General features: G+C 36.8%; 2 protein-coding genes and 1 long non-coding RNA gene across 4 annotated transcripts in view; all 3 read left to right on the forward strand.

The window, feature by feature from the left end:
- The window catches only part of LOC134802301 (pikachurin-like), a 161321-nt gene extending 147837 nt beyond the window's left edge, over positions 1-13484 (forward strand). For both annotated transcript variants that reach the window (XM_063774887.1, XM_063774896.1), the window contains 10 exons: positions 259-336; positions 7722-7867; positions 8267-8383; positions 9055-9181; positions 10025-10116; positions 10676-11041; positions 11312-11452; positions 11886-11972; positions 12142-12245; positions 12344-13484. In XM_063774887.1, the coding sequence (XP_063630957.1) occupies positions 259-336; positions 7722-7867; positions 8267-8383; positions 9055-9181; positions 10025-10116; positions 10676-11041; positions 11312-11452; positions 11886-11972; positions 12142-12245; positions 12344-12504 (1419 nt within the window). In that variant the 3' untranslated portion in view covers positions 12505-13484. The remainder of the gene's footprint in view (positions 1-258; positions 337-7721; positions 7868-8266; positions 8384-9054; positions 9182-10024; positions 10117-10675; positions 11042-11311; positions 11453-11885; positions 11973-12141; positions 12246-12343) is intronic.
- LOC134802929 (uncharacterized) overlaps positions 1-18700 on the forward strand; it is a 205425-nt gene that overhangs the window by 128336 nt on the left and 58389 nt on the right. The gene's annotated exons all lie outside the window — the stretch shown is intronic.
- Positions 15016-18700, forward strand: part of LOC134802809 (putative ferric-chelate reductase 1 homolog) — a 43589-nt gene continuing 39904 nt past the window's right edge. Inside the window, exon 1 of the mRNA XM_063775534.1 lies at positions 15016-15396. The gene's annotated coding sequence lies outside the window, so the exon portion shown is untranslated. The remainder of the gene's footprint in view (positions 15397-18700) is intronic.

Genomic DNA, 18700 nt, shown 5'->3' on the forward strand with positions numbered 1-18700 from the left:
TGACGTGACGTACTCGTTTGCGTTAAATAACATACAAAATGATACTTAACGCAAACGCGTACGTCACGCTGTCGGATGAAACTTTACACTGGTGCCAGGGTGCACAGCGGCAGCACACACTCTCGTCCAAACCCAGTTTTCTTGATCGAATTATTTCTTTGGTTACAGATAGTGTGACTAGCTCTCCCTCGAGTGTGCCTGACTCGTATTATTAAGGTTATTAGCAGGTTAAGTGAATTTTTTTTTCATTGTCTGAAGGTGCCACGTTTCAACGGATCATCGTACCTCCGGCTGCCGGGGCTTGGCAATTCTGCTCAGTCGTGGCTCGACATACAGGTAAAATATTATACAACATACTTACTTATTAAAAGCAATGACTACCTACCTGGTGAAGTGTTAGTATGGATTACTACGGTTGAAGATTTAACTGCTTGCGTAAAATTTTAAACTAAGTTACATATATAACGCTATATAAAAATATTGTTATTCAGGTACTCAGTGTTATGTCACTCTCAAAAACTGTATGTATAAAAGACATAGGCTGACTTATAAGGTCAACAGTTTTCTCGCAATAATTCTCACGCATTCTTGCTAAGGGATGATATTCGTGATCAAATCCTTTGTCATTCTATAGGTATATTATAATACAAAGTCACAAGATAAATATGTGTGACGTTTTCAACCAAAACGTACCACAACCAATGACCTTTTATTTATGTAGACGTGTGACGTTCATAGTTGACAAAACTAAAATTTGATCCAACGATTTTGACAACTTGACAGGTTGGCGTCACCCATACGACTAACTAAATATAGGTTCCGGAACCTATATTTGATGGCTCACGATCGTGCGCCTGGTACCATATCTACCTCTTTTTACTTACATCCATGACCACAACCACATTTTCGGTTGTCAATAAGGTTGATTGCAAATAAAAGCTAGATAGAAATAGCGCTTTATTGACAACCGACAATAAGTACCCTTTTGGTTGAGAATGGCACATGTAGAATTGTCTAACTGCTTAAGACGAAATAATTAAGCTGACTTCCATTTTCACACTTGAACTTTAAAATGATATAATCACGGCTCCTGTGAGTTGACATTTATGCGAGCGTCGCTAACGTAAACGTCAAGTGTCAACTCACGGTAGACGTACAGCTAAGAAATGTAAAATAAGAAGAAAAGTCAATAGAGCCGAATGCAGACTCGCACAAAGGTCTACATTAATTCGCCCGCTGAAGGCATCTGTTCATTAGCGGGACTTTCCTTTGCCTCTGGACTTTGAAAAAAAAAGTTTAAAAGAATACCCAGGGTTGTCGACCGTTGTAAAATTCATTTTCTTGGTTTCACGATCATAAAGGGTGCTTAAGGTCTTTAAAAAAAAGGTACTTACGATATATATAGTGGAACTTACTACTTATATTTGTGAGATAGGAATGTGGCCAAAATAAGGATTACCTATATAATCATAAAAACGTTAAACGATATTACAGTAGATGTAATATTTAATACAATTCTGTTAAAGAGATTTATAATGTCATACATACCTCTCACCAATGAAAACGGACTGATAACATTAACAATTATATCTCAATTTATTTATCATTTCTTGCCAGAAAATGTGCAGAAATGAGAAAATATGAAAGCATAATAAATAAGTATGAATCTACAAGTCATAAATAAATAATGCAATGTATATTAGCCATGATATATGTTTTGCTTCATCGTTTTGAAACAATTATTTGAGACGTTTATTGGCTTTTTCCAGAATTCATAATATAATTCGTTATCCCACAGTTGGATGATTTTATTCCCTATTCCCTATGTTTCATCTTTCGTTTTATGTTTCATCGTGAGATGAGTTGCCAGTCAGTATATTTTTTTACAGACATATTAAATTCAAAATGACAGCTTTAACAACTTGTTACAGTTTTGATACGACCTGGGAATTCGTCTTGGTGATTGGCATGCATCTCCCGGATGCTCTTCACTTTATTTCACATTAAGAGCCCATCAATGTGCACACTAGCGCCACTGCGAAATAATCGTGATTATTTAAATTAAACGACAGGTATTTTAAAAAAGGGGGCCGCTACGTACTGTATTTTGTATTTAGGTAAGTACCTTTTGAATACATCAAACTAGTTTTTATGTTGCTGGATTCGTCGATCTATGAACTCAAAACCAGAACAGCCGTTTTTACTTTGGACGCATATGTAGACGAATCCAGCAACATAAAAAACTAGTTTTTATGTATTAAAAAGGTACTACTAGGTTTTAAATACCTGTTGTTAAATTTAAATAATCACAATTATTTAGCAGTGGCGCTAGTGTGCACGTTAATGTGCTCATAACCAATCAGCGTGAGCTATTTTCAAGGTCATGTCAAACTAAGATCAAAACCGTAACAAACTGTCAAATGAATCGAGTCTGAATCGGCTTCTGACTTATTCTGAAAGATGAAACATTAGACCAGTTTAATATCAATATCAGGGCGTCATGTTATATTTGCATAATTACGCACTCAAGTGCCTAGGGAGAGAGAGCGTCTCGTTTTGACATTAGGTTTTGTTAATCAATTTAACACGCCAGAAGGTGACAACCCTAACCAATTGGCGGTATCAAAGTTCTGAAAAATCACCAATGGAAATTCTTATCGTTGAGTTCCTACCGTTGTAGTAGGTAAGTCTTCCACCCACTTCTAAAAATGAGCGAAGTCGTGAAAAGATAGTCGACTAAGTTTACTTCAAAATTCACATACCTTTCTTTTTTTAAGTTTACAACAAACCTTGGTGCAGTGGGAAAAGCGCCGATTTACTTTCAGCTGCCTCTTGAGCTTCTTCACTTAACTTTTTATGATAAAATCTACCATCGTAATATTAGCAGTAATAAAACCTACGTAGGAAACACTGAAAGTTTTAAGACTATCGTAAACTGCATTAATTATGGAAGTAATCTTTTTTTAATGTTTCTAAAGACTTCTTCAGACGACGTTTATACATTTTCTATGCGATGCATCCAGTCTGAAAAACTAATTTCTTCTTTAGACAATTTCGTATGGCGATTTTGAGTTTTCAGCAATTTTGTGTGACGATTGCCTTTGTACTAATGACGAATGTTATTTTTCCTGTTTTGTTTTGATTTTTGTACAATAAAGTGTTTTACTACTACTACTACTACGATTAATAATTCCACCGACATCACATTGCAACGCGTTAATATTCATATAGATTGTTATTACTTATTCACAATACGGTTCTTAAATCTGCTGTTTGAATATCTTTTGTTAGTGTCCGCAAAATTTCGATGTTAGCTTGGGACATCGCTGTTAAAGGATTTTGTTCTCGATGATCTTAAATAAGAATTTTATATTAATAGATTCATGCTTAATACGAAAGCGATTAAATTTGTAATATGTAACATAATAGTAACTAACGAAAACTCCTATTACAAGAAGTTCAAAAAAAACCGGACAAGTGCGAGTCGGACTCGCCCACCGAGGGTTCTGTACTTTTTAGTATTTGTTGTTATAGCGGCAACAGAAATATATCATCTGTGAAAATTTCAACTGCCTAGCTATCACGGTTCATGAGATACAGCCCGGTGACAGACGGACGGACGGACGGACAGCGGAGTCTTAGTAATAGGGTCCCGTTTTTACCCTTTGGGTACGGAACCCTAAAAACACCGTGTAGATATAATAAGATGACCGAAGCCTGTAGATAACTTTGTTGTTGACTGAGTCCACAGTCAAACTAAGTAAGTATCTACTTATGAAAACATGCACGAAATTTTTTTTGGTTCGAAATTCACACAACGCCCGACTTACAAACTTTAAACTCCCAGTAATCCTGGAAGACTACTGACAGTGAATGAGTTAATTAAAAACAAATAACTTGTGGGTCCCTTACATATTTTACAATAAAAAATAATAATAAATAAATAAATAATAAATATTTTAAAAAGTTGTCAGTTAGTTTTATTTTTCACTAAATTCCAAACGATTTCAGCATTAACTTAGAAGTAATAAAATAATGCTATAAACATTCAATGTATGTAGCTTTATTTGTACTTATTTCAGTTTAAAGAAGTCGCGGGCAAAAGCCAGTACTTACATTTATATTATTGCTTACAATTTATCTCTGAGGTAAGTACTGCTAAATGGTAAAAAGGAGGAAAATCTAAAACTGTTTTAGTTAAAGCCATTTCGAAAATTAATTCATAAAGCTATATTTTCATTTAATTATCCCTTTCAGTATACTCCTAAATTAAAACTTCTCATACGCGCACTTATCAAGTCAGACCCAACGAACACATTTATTTAATTTTAACTTCTAACGGTCTGTAAATAAAGTTGAAGTTTAAGTGAGAACGAAGTTTATTGGATCTAAGATAACTCGCTAGTGTAAAATTAGTTTTGATATCATTAACTTAGAGTTCAAAATAGTTTGGCTTTAGGAAAACTTGCAGTGTGGGATCGTAGGAAAACTGGATTTAATTAGTCTGAGTCGTTTATTTGAGATAGGTACCTTGAAAACTAGAACTTAGATAAATAATATTGTAGATTGGTATTTAAAAAGCTGTCTGCTTGTAACCATACTCATGTAGATATATGTATATTTATATTGCAAACGCAAGCTACTTTGTTCATTAACAAGATTTTTTTTGTAAAGGGTTAGGGAGACTACCTATACTTAACTACATGGGTTACTGAGCTACAGTGGCGTATTATTACTCCTACAATTTTTATATGTATAATCCAAATGGTACGAATTACCAAATTGATATAGAAAAAAGAAAAAAACGCGTAAGCAAAGCCTGAAACACTGATTCATTTCTTGAGTGTCATGTTACTCATGTTATATTGAATGTAGCTATAATATTTCGTTAAAATGGATAAAACGGAGTTTGCGAACTATTATTGATAGTTGGACAAACTAGCAAACTTCCTAGTTTCGAATGGCCCAATCAGCCCTGAGGCGCTCATCAGCGGCAATTTCTGAAACCCAAAACAAATTCCAAAGTAGAATATAGCGATTACAATTTTATTTTATTTGAGTACTATTGACGAGTAGGTACCGCATAGAGCTGGAGATGGAGCTCTACCAGTCGTGGCTCACCCCGCGATTTCGTCGCTTTGCTACAGGTAGCTAAAAGTACATCCGTTCCACACCAATTTTGGTGGCTAGCCATAAGCCGCGCGTAGCGCTGTCGCCACCTAGCGGCCATACCTGTCCTGATCGTAACAGACGCGTTTTGTTAGAGAGTGAGTCTTCTGTACCTAGTACTATTATTTATTCTGTGGCTCTACAACAATTGAAGAATAAATAAATAAATAAATATTATAGGACAATTTTTACACAGATCAACAGTAAGCTCAATAAGGCTTGTGTTGTGGGTACTAGACGAAGATATATACAGTATGTATCAGAACGAAAGGCAAAGAAAGAGACCCATTAATGTTTAGGTCATACTGAGCAACTTTTACTACGGGACCAACCCCGAAACCGCGAAAAAAATTCGACTCTCCCATAGAAAATTTCAACATTAGACCAGCAAAATGTATGAAACATCCAATTTTTATTTCCTCGTTTTCGGGGTTGGTCCCATAGTAAAAGTTGCTCAGTATGACCTAAACATTAATGGGTCTCTTTCTTAGTCTTTCGTTCTGATACATACTGTATAATATACACATAGGTAAATATAAATACTTACGAGTATATGCGCAGAAAACATCCATAACTCAGGAACAAATATTTGTGATGAACACACAAATAAATGCCCTTACCAGGTTTCGAACCCGGGACCTCCTGCTTCGTAGGCAGGGTCACTACCGACTACCGACTAGGCTAGGAGGCCCAAGAATATTTATGTTTCAAACAATAATTTTGGCTGTCTGTCAGTATGCCAGTTAATGTATTGTCTGTTAGTCAGTGTCATACAAATTCAAGCCATAATTGTGTGCTTTTAGTTTAAAGATATATTTTGTAATAATATGTATACCTACTATACTCCATTGAAATCGTACTCTAAAAGGGGGGTTGCCTTGCATCAAATCGGGTAGTTCAGATTTTTTTATGTGTTCTATGTGATGTAGTGGTTATAATTTATCTATGGGCCAATAGTTGCCTGAAAATAAATGTTTTCATTTCATTTCATTTCAAAGTTTCGCATTCAGTAGAGAGCTCAAACGAAGGCCAATGATAAATAAACCTTAAAAGTTGTCGATTTAATTATCACATTCCCTCCATTTACCTAAATCTACGTAGAATTAACAACTTTGGTATATTCGTTTTGAATTTTCACCCATTTTCGATTTGTTCATAAGTAGTGCAGTTGAAGTTGTAAAACTTTGCTACGTAAAATATAGTTTCCTTTAAAACTGGACTGAAACAGGAGAATAGTTTATTGATCCTCTTCAAAGTTGTCTGCGCTCTGCTATTATAGGGAAGTTTGAGTCTTGTAAAAAAATCTAGATGGAAGATTTTTTGTTCATAGTTAAAAGAAATTGTAATTTTTATCTTTTTCAATCGGGGCAATATTGTATTTTAGGTAAAACTGTAATACGCTACTACGTACGCAGGGCAACGTTGTATTTAAACGTGATAATAAATTCATGTAGAAGTTCTCTCTACTTCTTTAAACACGGAGTAAAATCCGACAAGTATTAATGATTTACCATATTCTAAAATAACTGAACTACGATTGTGGTAGGTTTTATTGCCTGATGTGGGTACTGGGTGCAATCGACCACAGTGGGATTAAATAGCACCTAAAAAAACCGGACAAGTGCGAGTCGGACTCGCCCACCGAGGGTTCCGTACTTTTTAGCACTTATTTGGTGTGGTTTGGCAACAGATATACATCATCTGTGAAAATGCTATCACGGTTCATGAGATACAGCTTGGTGACAGACAGACGGACAGACGGACAGTGGAGTCTTAGTAATAGGGTCCCGTTTTTACCCTTTGGGTACGGAACCCTAAAAATGACAATCGTGTGAATGTGATGTTGATGTGTCGTGATCGGGCCAAGATTTATATAACTATGACACGCAAAGACACTCTGACCCATAAAATAGATCAAATAGAGTAAAATAAGAAATCTTAACTATGTATGAAAATGAGGGGTGCATCGCAAAGTCAAGCGATAAATTACTCAAACGCCATCCATAATTTACGCAGAATCAGCATCCATTTTAATTTGTGCTACGGACCTAACCGATATTTACGAGCTGATACCTAAATCAATGAGGGTTTTCCGATGAATAGGTATTATAGGATTTACAAGGTTCGGTTATCCTGTTTTGATTTAAGACGATAAATTATTAGCCAATTAAAGGATTTCATTATCATGTTTATTTTACTACTGGCTTCTGCCTGCGACTTTGTCTGCGTGGAATGATGATTATTGATAAAAAACTGCCCTATGTCCATACAAAATTTCATTTAAATCGGTTTAGCGGTTTTATGACTTAAGAGGTAACAGACGGAAAGACATACAGTTTCTTTCGCATTTGTAACATTAGTAGGGGTTTACATTTAAAAAAAGACACAAACGATTGTCGTTGCAGAACATTGGTGTTACATAAAAAACACCCTAACTACACATTTTTTTTAGATAACGAAATTATGTAAACCATTTTTTCAAATACATATAGAGGTTTGATGGCTGATGACACTTTCCAGTGGAACTCTGAAACAAAAACTATTTATTTCAGATAACTCTAAAGCCGTCGAATGGCGACGGGTTGGTCCTCTACAACTCGGAGCACGCCAGCGGCGATGGCGACTTCTTCTCCTTGCATCTGCGGGACTATTTCGTGGAGTTCGCGTTCGATCTAGGCTCTGGCATCGCGCTTGTAAGGTAAGGAATCCTGATCATATTTTTCCCTCTGCTAGGCACTGAACTAGCCAAGACGGGAGGCAATGGAGGATTTTTCGGTACCTACTACAGTCCTGTACCTACAGCTCGGGCCAAACTGGCGGTAGTGATGACTTCTACCGAGGCTAACGTAATAAACCGTTAAAACAGCAATTACATATGTATAAAAGTCATTACACTCATTACTTTTTACTCACCAATTGTTCTTTTCTTGGTATCTTTTTACTGAGGTGTGCCAATAAAGAGTATTCTATCTATCATTCTATCTACTTTTAATGTAACGGAATGCTAATGCTTCAAAAAGTTAAGATTGAATATTATGTAGTTATATTGGTGTAATATTAAGTACAATTATTTGATGGGTATTTATTAATGTTTCAGGTCCGCCTACCCCCTGGCACCGAACAATTGGCACCGAGTATCGGTGAACCGTTCTGGACGCCGCGCGTCTTTACGCGTCCGAGCTACATCACCTCGAGACGTCACTGATGCCACCAGGTACCGTACCACGTCATACTTACCTTACATAGCGCTGGTGGCCTAGCGGTAAGAGCGTGCGACTTTCAATCCGGAGGTCGCGGGTGCGAACCCCGGCTCGTACCAATGAGTTTTTCGGAACTTATGTACGAAATGTCATTTGATATTTGCCAGTCGCTTTTCGGTGAAGGAAAACATCATGAGGAAACCGGACTAATCCCAATAAGGCCTAGTTTTCCCTCTGGGTTGGAAGGTCAGATGGCAGTCGGTTTCGTAAAAACTAGTGCCTACGTCAAATAATGGGATTAGTTGTCAAGCGGACCCCAGGCTCCCATGAGCCGTGGCGAAATGCCGGGATAACGCGAGGAAGAAGAAGAAGACACTGTATAGTATTCAGATTTTAATTTTTTCCTGCTGTATGCAAAACAAGAGAACAAGTTATATATGTTGGTCGCAAATGCTGACGCGTTTGCTGCTGCGTCGTTTTTGGCGCTCTTCGTTTTCGGTTCACACCAGCCTGTATAGTTTTTGTACTTGTACATATCAATAATGACAGGGGACCAGTCACTCCGTTCAGAAATGCTAGAATCTCCTAGTGTCTCTTGGTTATCCGAAATGACCTCGGTGCGTTGAAAGTTTAAGCCGTCATGTAGCTTACTAGTTTTCTAACCAGTTTCCAATGCCTGTTCCAGATCTGTGACGTCTCATGGCGCAGCGCGGCGCCTCTCGCTAAGACAGCCAATGCTGCTAGGAGGAGCTCCGCACCCGCTGCCCCCGCGGCTCGCGCTCCACGCCAGCTTTAGTGGCTGCGTGGGTCAGGTTAGTCATTCACACCCTCTCGATCATAACTTCTTGTGACAGTTATGACCCACGACGCCTCTCGCTTCGATAGCCTACGCTACTACTTCCGCGGCTGCATTGGCCAAGACGGATATTCATTCACTCTCATTCGTTCATTCAATCAATGCTGAGACTAGTCTGGTTAGCCATTCATTCATTCCTCGTTCATTCATTCAATCACTGCTATTTTATTGGTATAAATTGATTGTTATAATGCCCTATACTTTTTATTCCAAACGTTTGTTCGAAAATAGAGTGTTAAATGAAAAACATAATACTTTACCATATTTAGAACTTGTAAATTTTGACAAATGTGCAATTTTTAGGGTTCCGTACCTCAAAAGGAAAAAACGGAACCCTTATAGGATCACTCGTGCGTCTGTCTGTCTGTAGGTACGTCTGTTACTGCCTATTTTCTCGGAAAGTACTGGACCATTTAAGTTGAAATTTGGTACACATATGTAAATTAGTGACCCAAAGATGGACATATTTTTTATAATTATAAAATACATAGGTTCGAAGTTTGTTAAGAAAATTGCCGAAAAATGACCACCCCCCCCCCCCCCTTTATCTCCGAAACTATTGGGTCTAAAATTTTGAAAAAAATACACAAAATAGTTCTTTACCTATAGATGACAGGAAACCCTATTAGAAATGTGCAGTCAAGCGTGAGTCGTACTTATGTACGGAACCCTAGAAACGCGAGTCCGACTCGCACTTGGCCGGTTTTTTCCTTCTAAGTTCTACTTACTCCACGGAACCATTCACCATCTGAATGTTAATTTTCTCATTCGCTCACGTGAACGAACGTTGTTTTGACAGCTGGTAATAAACGACGAGGAGCTGTCGGTGGTGGCGTCGGCGTTGGGCGGCGTCAACGTCGACAACTGCGACGACAACAACGCGACATGCGCGTGAGTACAACTTAATTATATGAGTACGTACTACGTAGTAAGTTAGCATTTGAAATGATACGTAACGTTAGGCAGGACTTGACTATTGGGAAAATCCAGATTTTTGTAATCAACATGTCATCCAAAAATCCAAAAATACATATAGAAAACCTTACTTAATTACCATTTCGCCGGTCTAGGGCGGATAATACTAACCAAGTATTGATAGTACCTAAAGTGTCATTCCATGGAACTTGCTAACTATGTAAGCAAAATTCACTAGTAAATTCATCATTCTTTGACAGTTTCAATATTGGCTGTTTGTTTACATAGTTGGTAAGTTCCATAGAATGACACTTTACGTGAGTTACGCCTTAGAAAAGTTTGCAGCAAAATCAACAGTCGACATCTACCTCAAAGACTCAGTTGAAACATTGAAAGTATGTTTTAGTCGTCGTAATTCATAATTTTAACACGTAATTCATAACACTTTTCTTGAGGGTACATGTTGCTGGAATTCCTTAATAAACCGTACAATCTTACATGCTTGACATCAATTAATACATTTCTTTTTTTTTAGAGAAAAACTTTGCAAAGAGACGATAACACACGTACCCTACCCGAAAAACGTGTCAGAAAACGAGATCCACCATTCAATAGTATCTAAGAAAGGCCCCAAAGCAAAGTTCTACAAAATCAAGCCCAAGAAACATATACCACATCTACACAAAGACATGAAAAAGAAGAAATATATAAAGAAACACGATTATTTGAGGGAAAGGAATAACGATGTGGTCACTGGGGAACCTGCGTATGACGGACGGACATATATGCAAGTGAAATACTTGGATGCAAACGAGATTAACTGGGGGGATACAAATACGTATCCCAGTTTCAGCGGGAAGGATAGCTTCATTCACATTGATGATGAAGAAACTATGAAGAGGTGAGTTCGATTTTCAAAAGCGACTGTGCATTTCGTAAGTGCCCGAAAAGGTCACTAAACTCAGTAGTCTATTTTTTGCTTTAGGAAACATCTAATCAAATTATATTATAACGTTCATTCGCCTCTTTTTTTTATGGGGCACAATCAAATTTCTGAAATCTTCTTTTTGACTTTAGTTCGCACTTTACCCAGCACCTCCACCATGTCATTTGAAGTTGTAAGTAGTAGAATTAATTATGATTGTTCATAAAATCAGAATGGTGATTTCAGATTGCTGAGTTACACACTAGACATCAACATCCGGTTCCGGTCGGAGGCGCCGGACGGGCTGCTGGTGTGGTCGGGGCGCGCGGTGCGGCCGCCGGGCGACTTCCTGTCGCTCGCCATCGAGAACTCCGTACTCGTGCTCAGGTCAGTAAGGGCTCATTTAATTAGACGATTCGAGAACTCGCATGCGAGTTTCATTTCATTGCGGGTTTTGATCGGTCGGTTGAATTGGACGTAACCAACAGTCCGCTATGTAACTAAAATCGCGTCCAAGTTCGCGCGCCGTCTAAATCAGCCCTAATGTATTTATTTTGTTAGCATCAGCATAATATCAACCAAAAGATGTCAACGTAGGCCAAAAATCTTGTCCAAGGTCTCTACAAAATTGGTAGGTACTACACCGTTTTCAATAAAGGTTCACGGCATAATCGCCAGATCTGGACGCATCTTAACAGTTTCAATGGGATCTCGGTCACCTTTGGTCGGTTCATCTAATTAAAAGTCATCCCACGCTCATATTTACATTCCTGTTTGGGACTCTTGATAATAAAACCTTTACCTTTAATTTATATTGTAGGTACGACCTGGGCAGCGGTGAGGTGGTCATCATCGCAAACCACACGAAGGTGGACGACGGTCTGTGGCACCGCGCGCGAGCTACTAGGTATGAACAACATTGCCATTTTATTAGTAGAGCGACTGTAGGCACACACTTCCGAAAAATTGTTTACTTAAGTGCATTTTACCCAAGGTTTCTAAAGAAACATGGGTTCTATTTTTTCTTCGTCTTAAAATTGTTGACACATCTGAAACTTATTTGTTTTGTATTTCAGAAACAGACAAGCGGGTGTACTAGAGGTGGACGGCCTGGGCTCAGTAGGGAAAATATCGCCCGGCAAGCTTAAACAGCTTAATACGGAAAACGGACTCTACATAGGTAAGATTTAAGTGTCCCAATATAAAGACCTCGTCCCCCAAAGAAAGAGTTTAAGTAGACTTGGTTTGTTTTTAAATTCATCATTTTGTTTGATACAGGTGGTCTGCCGTCAATAGAAATGAATTCCATGGGTAAATACAAGAGCGGCCTCGTCGGCTGCGTCTCCCAAATATCGCTGAGCGGCGATTTCGACATCCCGCTGTCGCTGTCCAAGCTGCCCCACACAATCACCAACAACGTCGGCCGATGCGCGCCATAACATTCCCAATCGCCACCACAAACCATTCGTTCGTGAGCAGAGTGAGTGAATGGGTTCTTTGAAACATTCTTCATTAACCCATTCGTTCATTTAAAAAAATTGAATGGGGTGAATAGATTTATTGTTGGAGTGTATGTTCATTCAAATGTTAAATGGGTTTGTTTTATTGTAAAGTGAAATGGTTCGAGCAAAGAGTAAATTTTGCATAAAAAATACAGTTTAGAATTTACGAGTTTAAGCACTAAATGAACTATTTCACTTCATGAATCGATAGGATTTAGGTGTATTTAATTTTCGCATACTTTTACCAGAATACCAAATTGTAAATTTAATTTCGAAACCGTTCAATGGATGACCAATTCACTTAATAATAAACTCCGTACATATCAATGTAAAAATAAAATTTCGGAGGCAATAAGAACAATATCGAAACTTCAATTTTTATATTAATTGCCATTATCATAGTGTCAGTTTTGACATGAGTGGATATTAATGAATACTAAATAGTCAATTTAGAATAAGTAACTCAATACTGATGTACGGAATAATGTCCTTCCACGGTATACTTTCAAAATATAACTATGTTTTTTCTACTTTCTTCAATTATAATTTCCCTGTGAAAATGGGGTAACTTTTCAAAGTGCTTTACTATCTAGTAGATATTTAAAAAAAACTATTTGTAATGTTAACTAAATAAAATTCTAGTCGTACGAGTGGTTTGCACGCATTATTTTAGTTCATTTTTACACATTTTATAAAGCTCGGTTCTAGCCAATCACAAAGATTTGTTACGATGTGAGTGTATTTTATAAATAGATAAATAAGTATACATAGCGTTTGTATATCGGAAAATTTTCATATGGGCATGGTTTTAGATGACTGTACGTAGTTAAAGGAGCCATACATAGCATTTGAAAGACGTTAAATAAATAGGGAAGTGTTTGAAATATTTGTCATTGTGAGGGCTTACCACGAACAATGGTTCGACTGGTTGGAAATTAATGACTTTCGTTCGTTCATTTACCTAAGCTCTTTATCGCTCGAATACTCAAGAGTCATAAAGAGGCAGAATAACGAAATGTCTATTTTCGCGGTAGATCTTCTGCTTACAAAATCGCACCGCACCTGGCGGCGTAAAGTAACATTTCCCTGTTGTGTTTTTTCGATTGGCAAGTTAGGTTTGTTTCGCAGTACCACTTGCTTTGCTTCCATTGGCCCCTGTAGCACCGCTCTAGTCCTAGTATAGAATAATATATGAGTAGTATAAATTTAAATGCGCTTTATAACATCAAAACCTTCAATTCAATATTATGTTTTGACGCAAGTAAACTTCAGACTTCAGAGGAACTTTGGTGAATAAATTCGAAGCATGAGGTTTATAAAAATAAATAGGTACACATATTTTCCCTAAGGGTACAGAAATTGGATTATGTTATGTTATATGTACCTAATATTTAAATTGAAATATTATATACATAAGTACCTATAGGTACATATAAGAATAACACATAATATTATATATTATGTGTTATTCTTTCCTTTACGTAAGATGCAGAAAGAATGAAGAATATTTACATTCGTAGAATACCAACATGTTGGCTTGCGTCAAAACGTATTAAAAGAGCGATCTATTTTTACCCTACGATACCCTTTGACGGGATTTTTCCACGAATAGGTTCAGTCAATTATATATTTCACAGGGTGTGAAAAATTATTTACAAATACATATCTTTACTTACGGTCTCTTTAAAATTGTTTTGTATGACTTTTGTATGTTTTTTTTTTGGTGTTTGACTGCACAATAATTTTATAGCATATCTTCGATGTAAGAAAAACGTGAATGTATTTAGTTGTGTTAATGAAAACTGATTTTTTTAACCATCGCCAATTCGCCATCATGCATTGAGTGTCATGTATTTATTTCTAGCTAAAAAGATATTACAAAGAAGTAGTAGCTTTCTTGTACGAGAAAATTTACCGAACTGTACCTAACCAAATAACGACTGCTTTTACCAACGTTTTGTACCTGTATGGAAATGTATCGTTAATTTTAACTAAAACTATAAAGTAGTCCTACTTGTGACATATAGCTTGTTTAGCATTAGTTTTGTATGTGAGACCTGTCCGATGTATTATACGCCGTTATTTGTACAAAATTATATCAATAAAATATAATAAAAATGTGTTTGTCATTTTTCGTCTAGGGCCACAATTAAAAACCCAGTCCCAGTACAAAATATACAAAAAGCACCTCGGCAAGAGAATACCTACTACAAATTGTTTTAAATAAGTAGCTAAATTCTGTACAATTAAAGATGTAGGTACATGAACCGATAATCTATTTATAATTTACTGTAATATTATACGCACAAAACCTTGCTATAAAATATTTACACACCCACATTCCATTCATGTGTATCATTCGAAACAAAGCCTTCGCGTTTATTCGTTCATTCATTCGTCATTCACTTGTCGCGCCGGTCAACAACGCAACGGATGTCGCGCACTATTCCATTCACTCAGTTACGCTAACCCATTGGAGTAAGCCGGACGTTGGTTGATTCTAAATAAGTTATTCGGAATTCAAAGTTTATTTAACAATACCAAAGTCGTGTTTAGATTTTAGTTATTATAAACTGAATAGGTTTTAAGTGAACTAATTTAGTATTTTCGAACTATTCTGCTTGGAATCTTATTGGTTGCAGTTTTTTTTACTGTATCTTAACAAAAAAGTGCGGTGCGGTACCCAGTGTTCCGTGTGAAAATCTGTGGCATTTTTGTGATTTAAATAATTCATTTGGTCCACGAACAGTGTTTTGAAACTAACTGTTTAGTATTTGGTTGTTTACTACGCTTGAATACTAAGGAGCAGCCTCGCCCGACCGGTTTGTCGTAAGTATCTACCTATCTACAAACAGAAAGTAAAAGTTTGAAATGTTTTGAGCGCAAACGCTAAAATGAGTGAACTGAACTCGTAGTATTTTTGCGGTCATCAATTATAATAATAATAAAAAAAAAACAATTTCTTCACGTGCGTTAAATCTATTTAACTATGCAAATGAATACAATAAAATATTAAACCGTGGTAAACTAATTATCATTTTATTAGAATTAAAATTAAGTTAAGCAACCTTCATACAAATTTTGTGCACAACGTTTGAATGAATGATAAATTGTGAGTGAATGATTTTGAAAGTAATCTGAGGTCAATTACATATTTTTATTGGCGTTTCAAGGTTTATAGCGTACAAGGTAACTCAAAATACCAGTATTGTTTGTAAAATATCTCTATAGGTATATTAATAGCTCTTTAGCAGCTAACAGTTATATAGTTATAGTTAACAGACGTTGTTTGTCTCACATAACATTACAATATTTCGCAGGGTATGCGTACAATTTATAAACACCCTGTAACATTACATATAGGTACCTTCGGACGATGTTTAAAAATAATAGCAGGTAAGTACCTACCTATGAATTACTAAGAAACATTTATTGTCTTGTCTTGTTCTCTGGTCTGGTCCATAATTAAGATTGGTAAAACTACCTGCACATTTCTTACTCGTTTAACTTAACAATAAAGTGCTCAGAACCTTTGACCTCCTTCTCGCCCACTTGTAGAGTGCGTGCTCAGATATTTTTGAGCACCTCGCCCGCTCCGGTATACCTATGGCGACTTTACCTCATTTCCACTTTGTTCACGCGATAAGGTCACATTTTATTTATCTAATGGTTAAATTAAAATTGCATGGTAAGAATAAGTTACCTAAGCTAAGTCGAATCACGCAAGCTTAAGAGCCCATCAATGTGCACACTAGCGCCACTGCTAAATAATCGTGATTATTTAAATTTAACGTATTTAAAACGTATAAACGTTTTAAACGTAACGTATTTAACAGGTATTTAAAAAAGGGGGCCGCTACGTACTGTATTTTTTATTTAAGTACCTTTTGAATACATCAAACTAGTTTTTATGTTGCTGGATTCGTCGATCTAGGAACTCAAAACAAAATCGGCCGTTTTAACTTTGGACCCATATATTGACGAGTCCAGCAACATAAAAACTAGTTTGATGTATTCAAAAGGTACTTAAATACACAATACAGTACGTAGCGGCCCCCTTTTTTAAATAGCTGTCGTTAAATTTAAATAATCACGATTATTTAGCAGTGGCGCTACTGTGCACGTTGATGGGCTCTTAAGGTGCCAAGGTATCTACTGTACCTACCTAGTACCTACTCAGTGTGGCTAGACTTTATAATGGCGATGGCGGCGTGCGCAAGTGCTGAGCTGATTGGGCAAGCATTTCTTACCATAATTAAAGCCCCATTTAGACGGTTCAAGAACTTGTATGCATTATTCGATACATTGCTAACTACAGAGTACCTACACACCTACTTACCGACAATGAATTCAGTCGTACGACCTAATACCGTAATGTAACGAAAATCGAAAATCGCATGTTCTTGAACGGTCTAAATGGGGCTTCAGTCTTGAAATAATACTAATTGAAGAGTGTGTAAAGTGTGTAAAGACTCTAGACTTAGGTAGGTAGGTATTAGTGAATTTTAGGGAATCCATGCGTAATTGCATATGAATGGTTCAAATTTTAAAAATTCCCCTAAAACGTAATTAAATTTTCTGAGAAAAAACAAATTTGTTTTTTTAGTGGAAGAGACTAAATTAAGCGGGTGAGACATAGAAAATGTTTGCTTCGATGAAATAAGCAACACTCTAACAAACACTACCTACTGAATAAGTAGGTATAATTTATTACCAGACATCGTAAATTTTATAGCATTTTTGGTGCAGCGGAGTGGTGTTAACGGAATTGGTATAGATAATTCCAACTGAAATGGTAAATTAAGGTTAATATTAACGTAATTAACGCTATTTAATCATTAGGATTGAAATTGTTTATACCAATTCCGTTAACACCACTCCGCTGCACCTAAAATGCTATAAAATTAACGATGTCTGTTTATTACTTACTACCACACTACCACTAGCTTTTGATGTTGTATTCGTAGTCTCGTCCTCGTGTCAACCTTGGTTTCCGGAACCTGAAACGAATGACATTATTTTGTTATAAAATACGAACTATTGTTGATTACCTGCTCCAATGGCCGCGCAATAGGTTAGCGACAAAAACAAAACAATAACGAGTGTAGCGACAAGAACCGAGCGTTCGTGCGATAAATGTTTGGTTAGAGTTGCGCGAAGGCCGGGTCTGCCCAACTCTAAGCGTAGGGTTGGCGATACCTATCAAGTCTCTCAAGTCTGTATCGACTAGTGCCTAATTCTGATTTCAATAAACGTCAAAAATGAGACCTCGATACGATATGGATCGGATCAGTCAGTGTCAAAAGAGACTTATCCGATCCATATCGTATCGAGATGTAATTTATGACGTTTATTAAAATTAGAATAAGGCATTAATTAATTAAGGGATTTTATCTTCGATATATTATGGCCGCTGTTGTTGTAAAAGCAACATGATAGAGCAAACGTTGTGTTTTATTACTTTTTCGTTGAAGGAGATGGATGCTTTCTTTCTTGCAATTTTTACGTCGATAGAATAACCGCAATTAGGAATGTATATTAGGCTCGCGTGCTAGATTTACGATTTAGATTAAGTTAAGTTTTCCCAGCTAAGAATTTCAACAATAAGGCTACAAAATTGAAAGCTCACAAATCGAATTCTCGTAAAAAGCTTGACAGAAAGACTGAAAGATCGGTAAATAACAGTGTATCTGTGTGTCGGTGTCGTTCCGTTTAAAAAATAACTCTAGGCAGCTGGCGAGTACAACGTTATTAACGATGTTTCAATAGAAATATGACATTTAGCGACCTAATAAACTACAGTTCCACAGATCCTCGCAAATCATAAGCGTTCCACAACTTTTCTCAACCAACCCAAAGTTTGACTGACAACCCTAGTTGTAGGAGCGATTCGACATGTCAATGACACAGTTTTGGCGAACAATGCTGCAAGTGCAATGACAGTTGCTGCGCATTCTTGTTCGTGCCACACAAATTACCTGCTTATTATCTCGAGCCCAGATAACATTATTTATACTCTGTATCTTTAATACTTAAATAAAAGTAAACAAAATCTACCCTCAAATGGCTTTAGCATAACATGAATGAATGAATGAAACATGATCAAATAATGTAGGTTAAAGTCAGGTCGTTC

This window comes from Cydia splendana, chromosome 2 (genome assembly GCF_910591565.1).
Source record: "Cydia splendana chromosome 2, ilCydSple1.2, whole genome shotgun sequence".
Classification (NCBI taxonomy): domain Eukaryota; kingdom Metazoa; phylum Arthropoda; class Insecta; order Lepidoptera; family Tortricidae; genus Cydia; species Cydia splendana.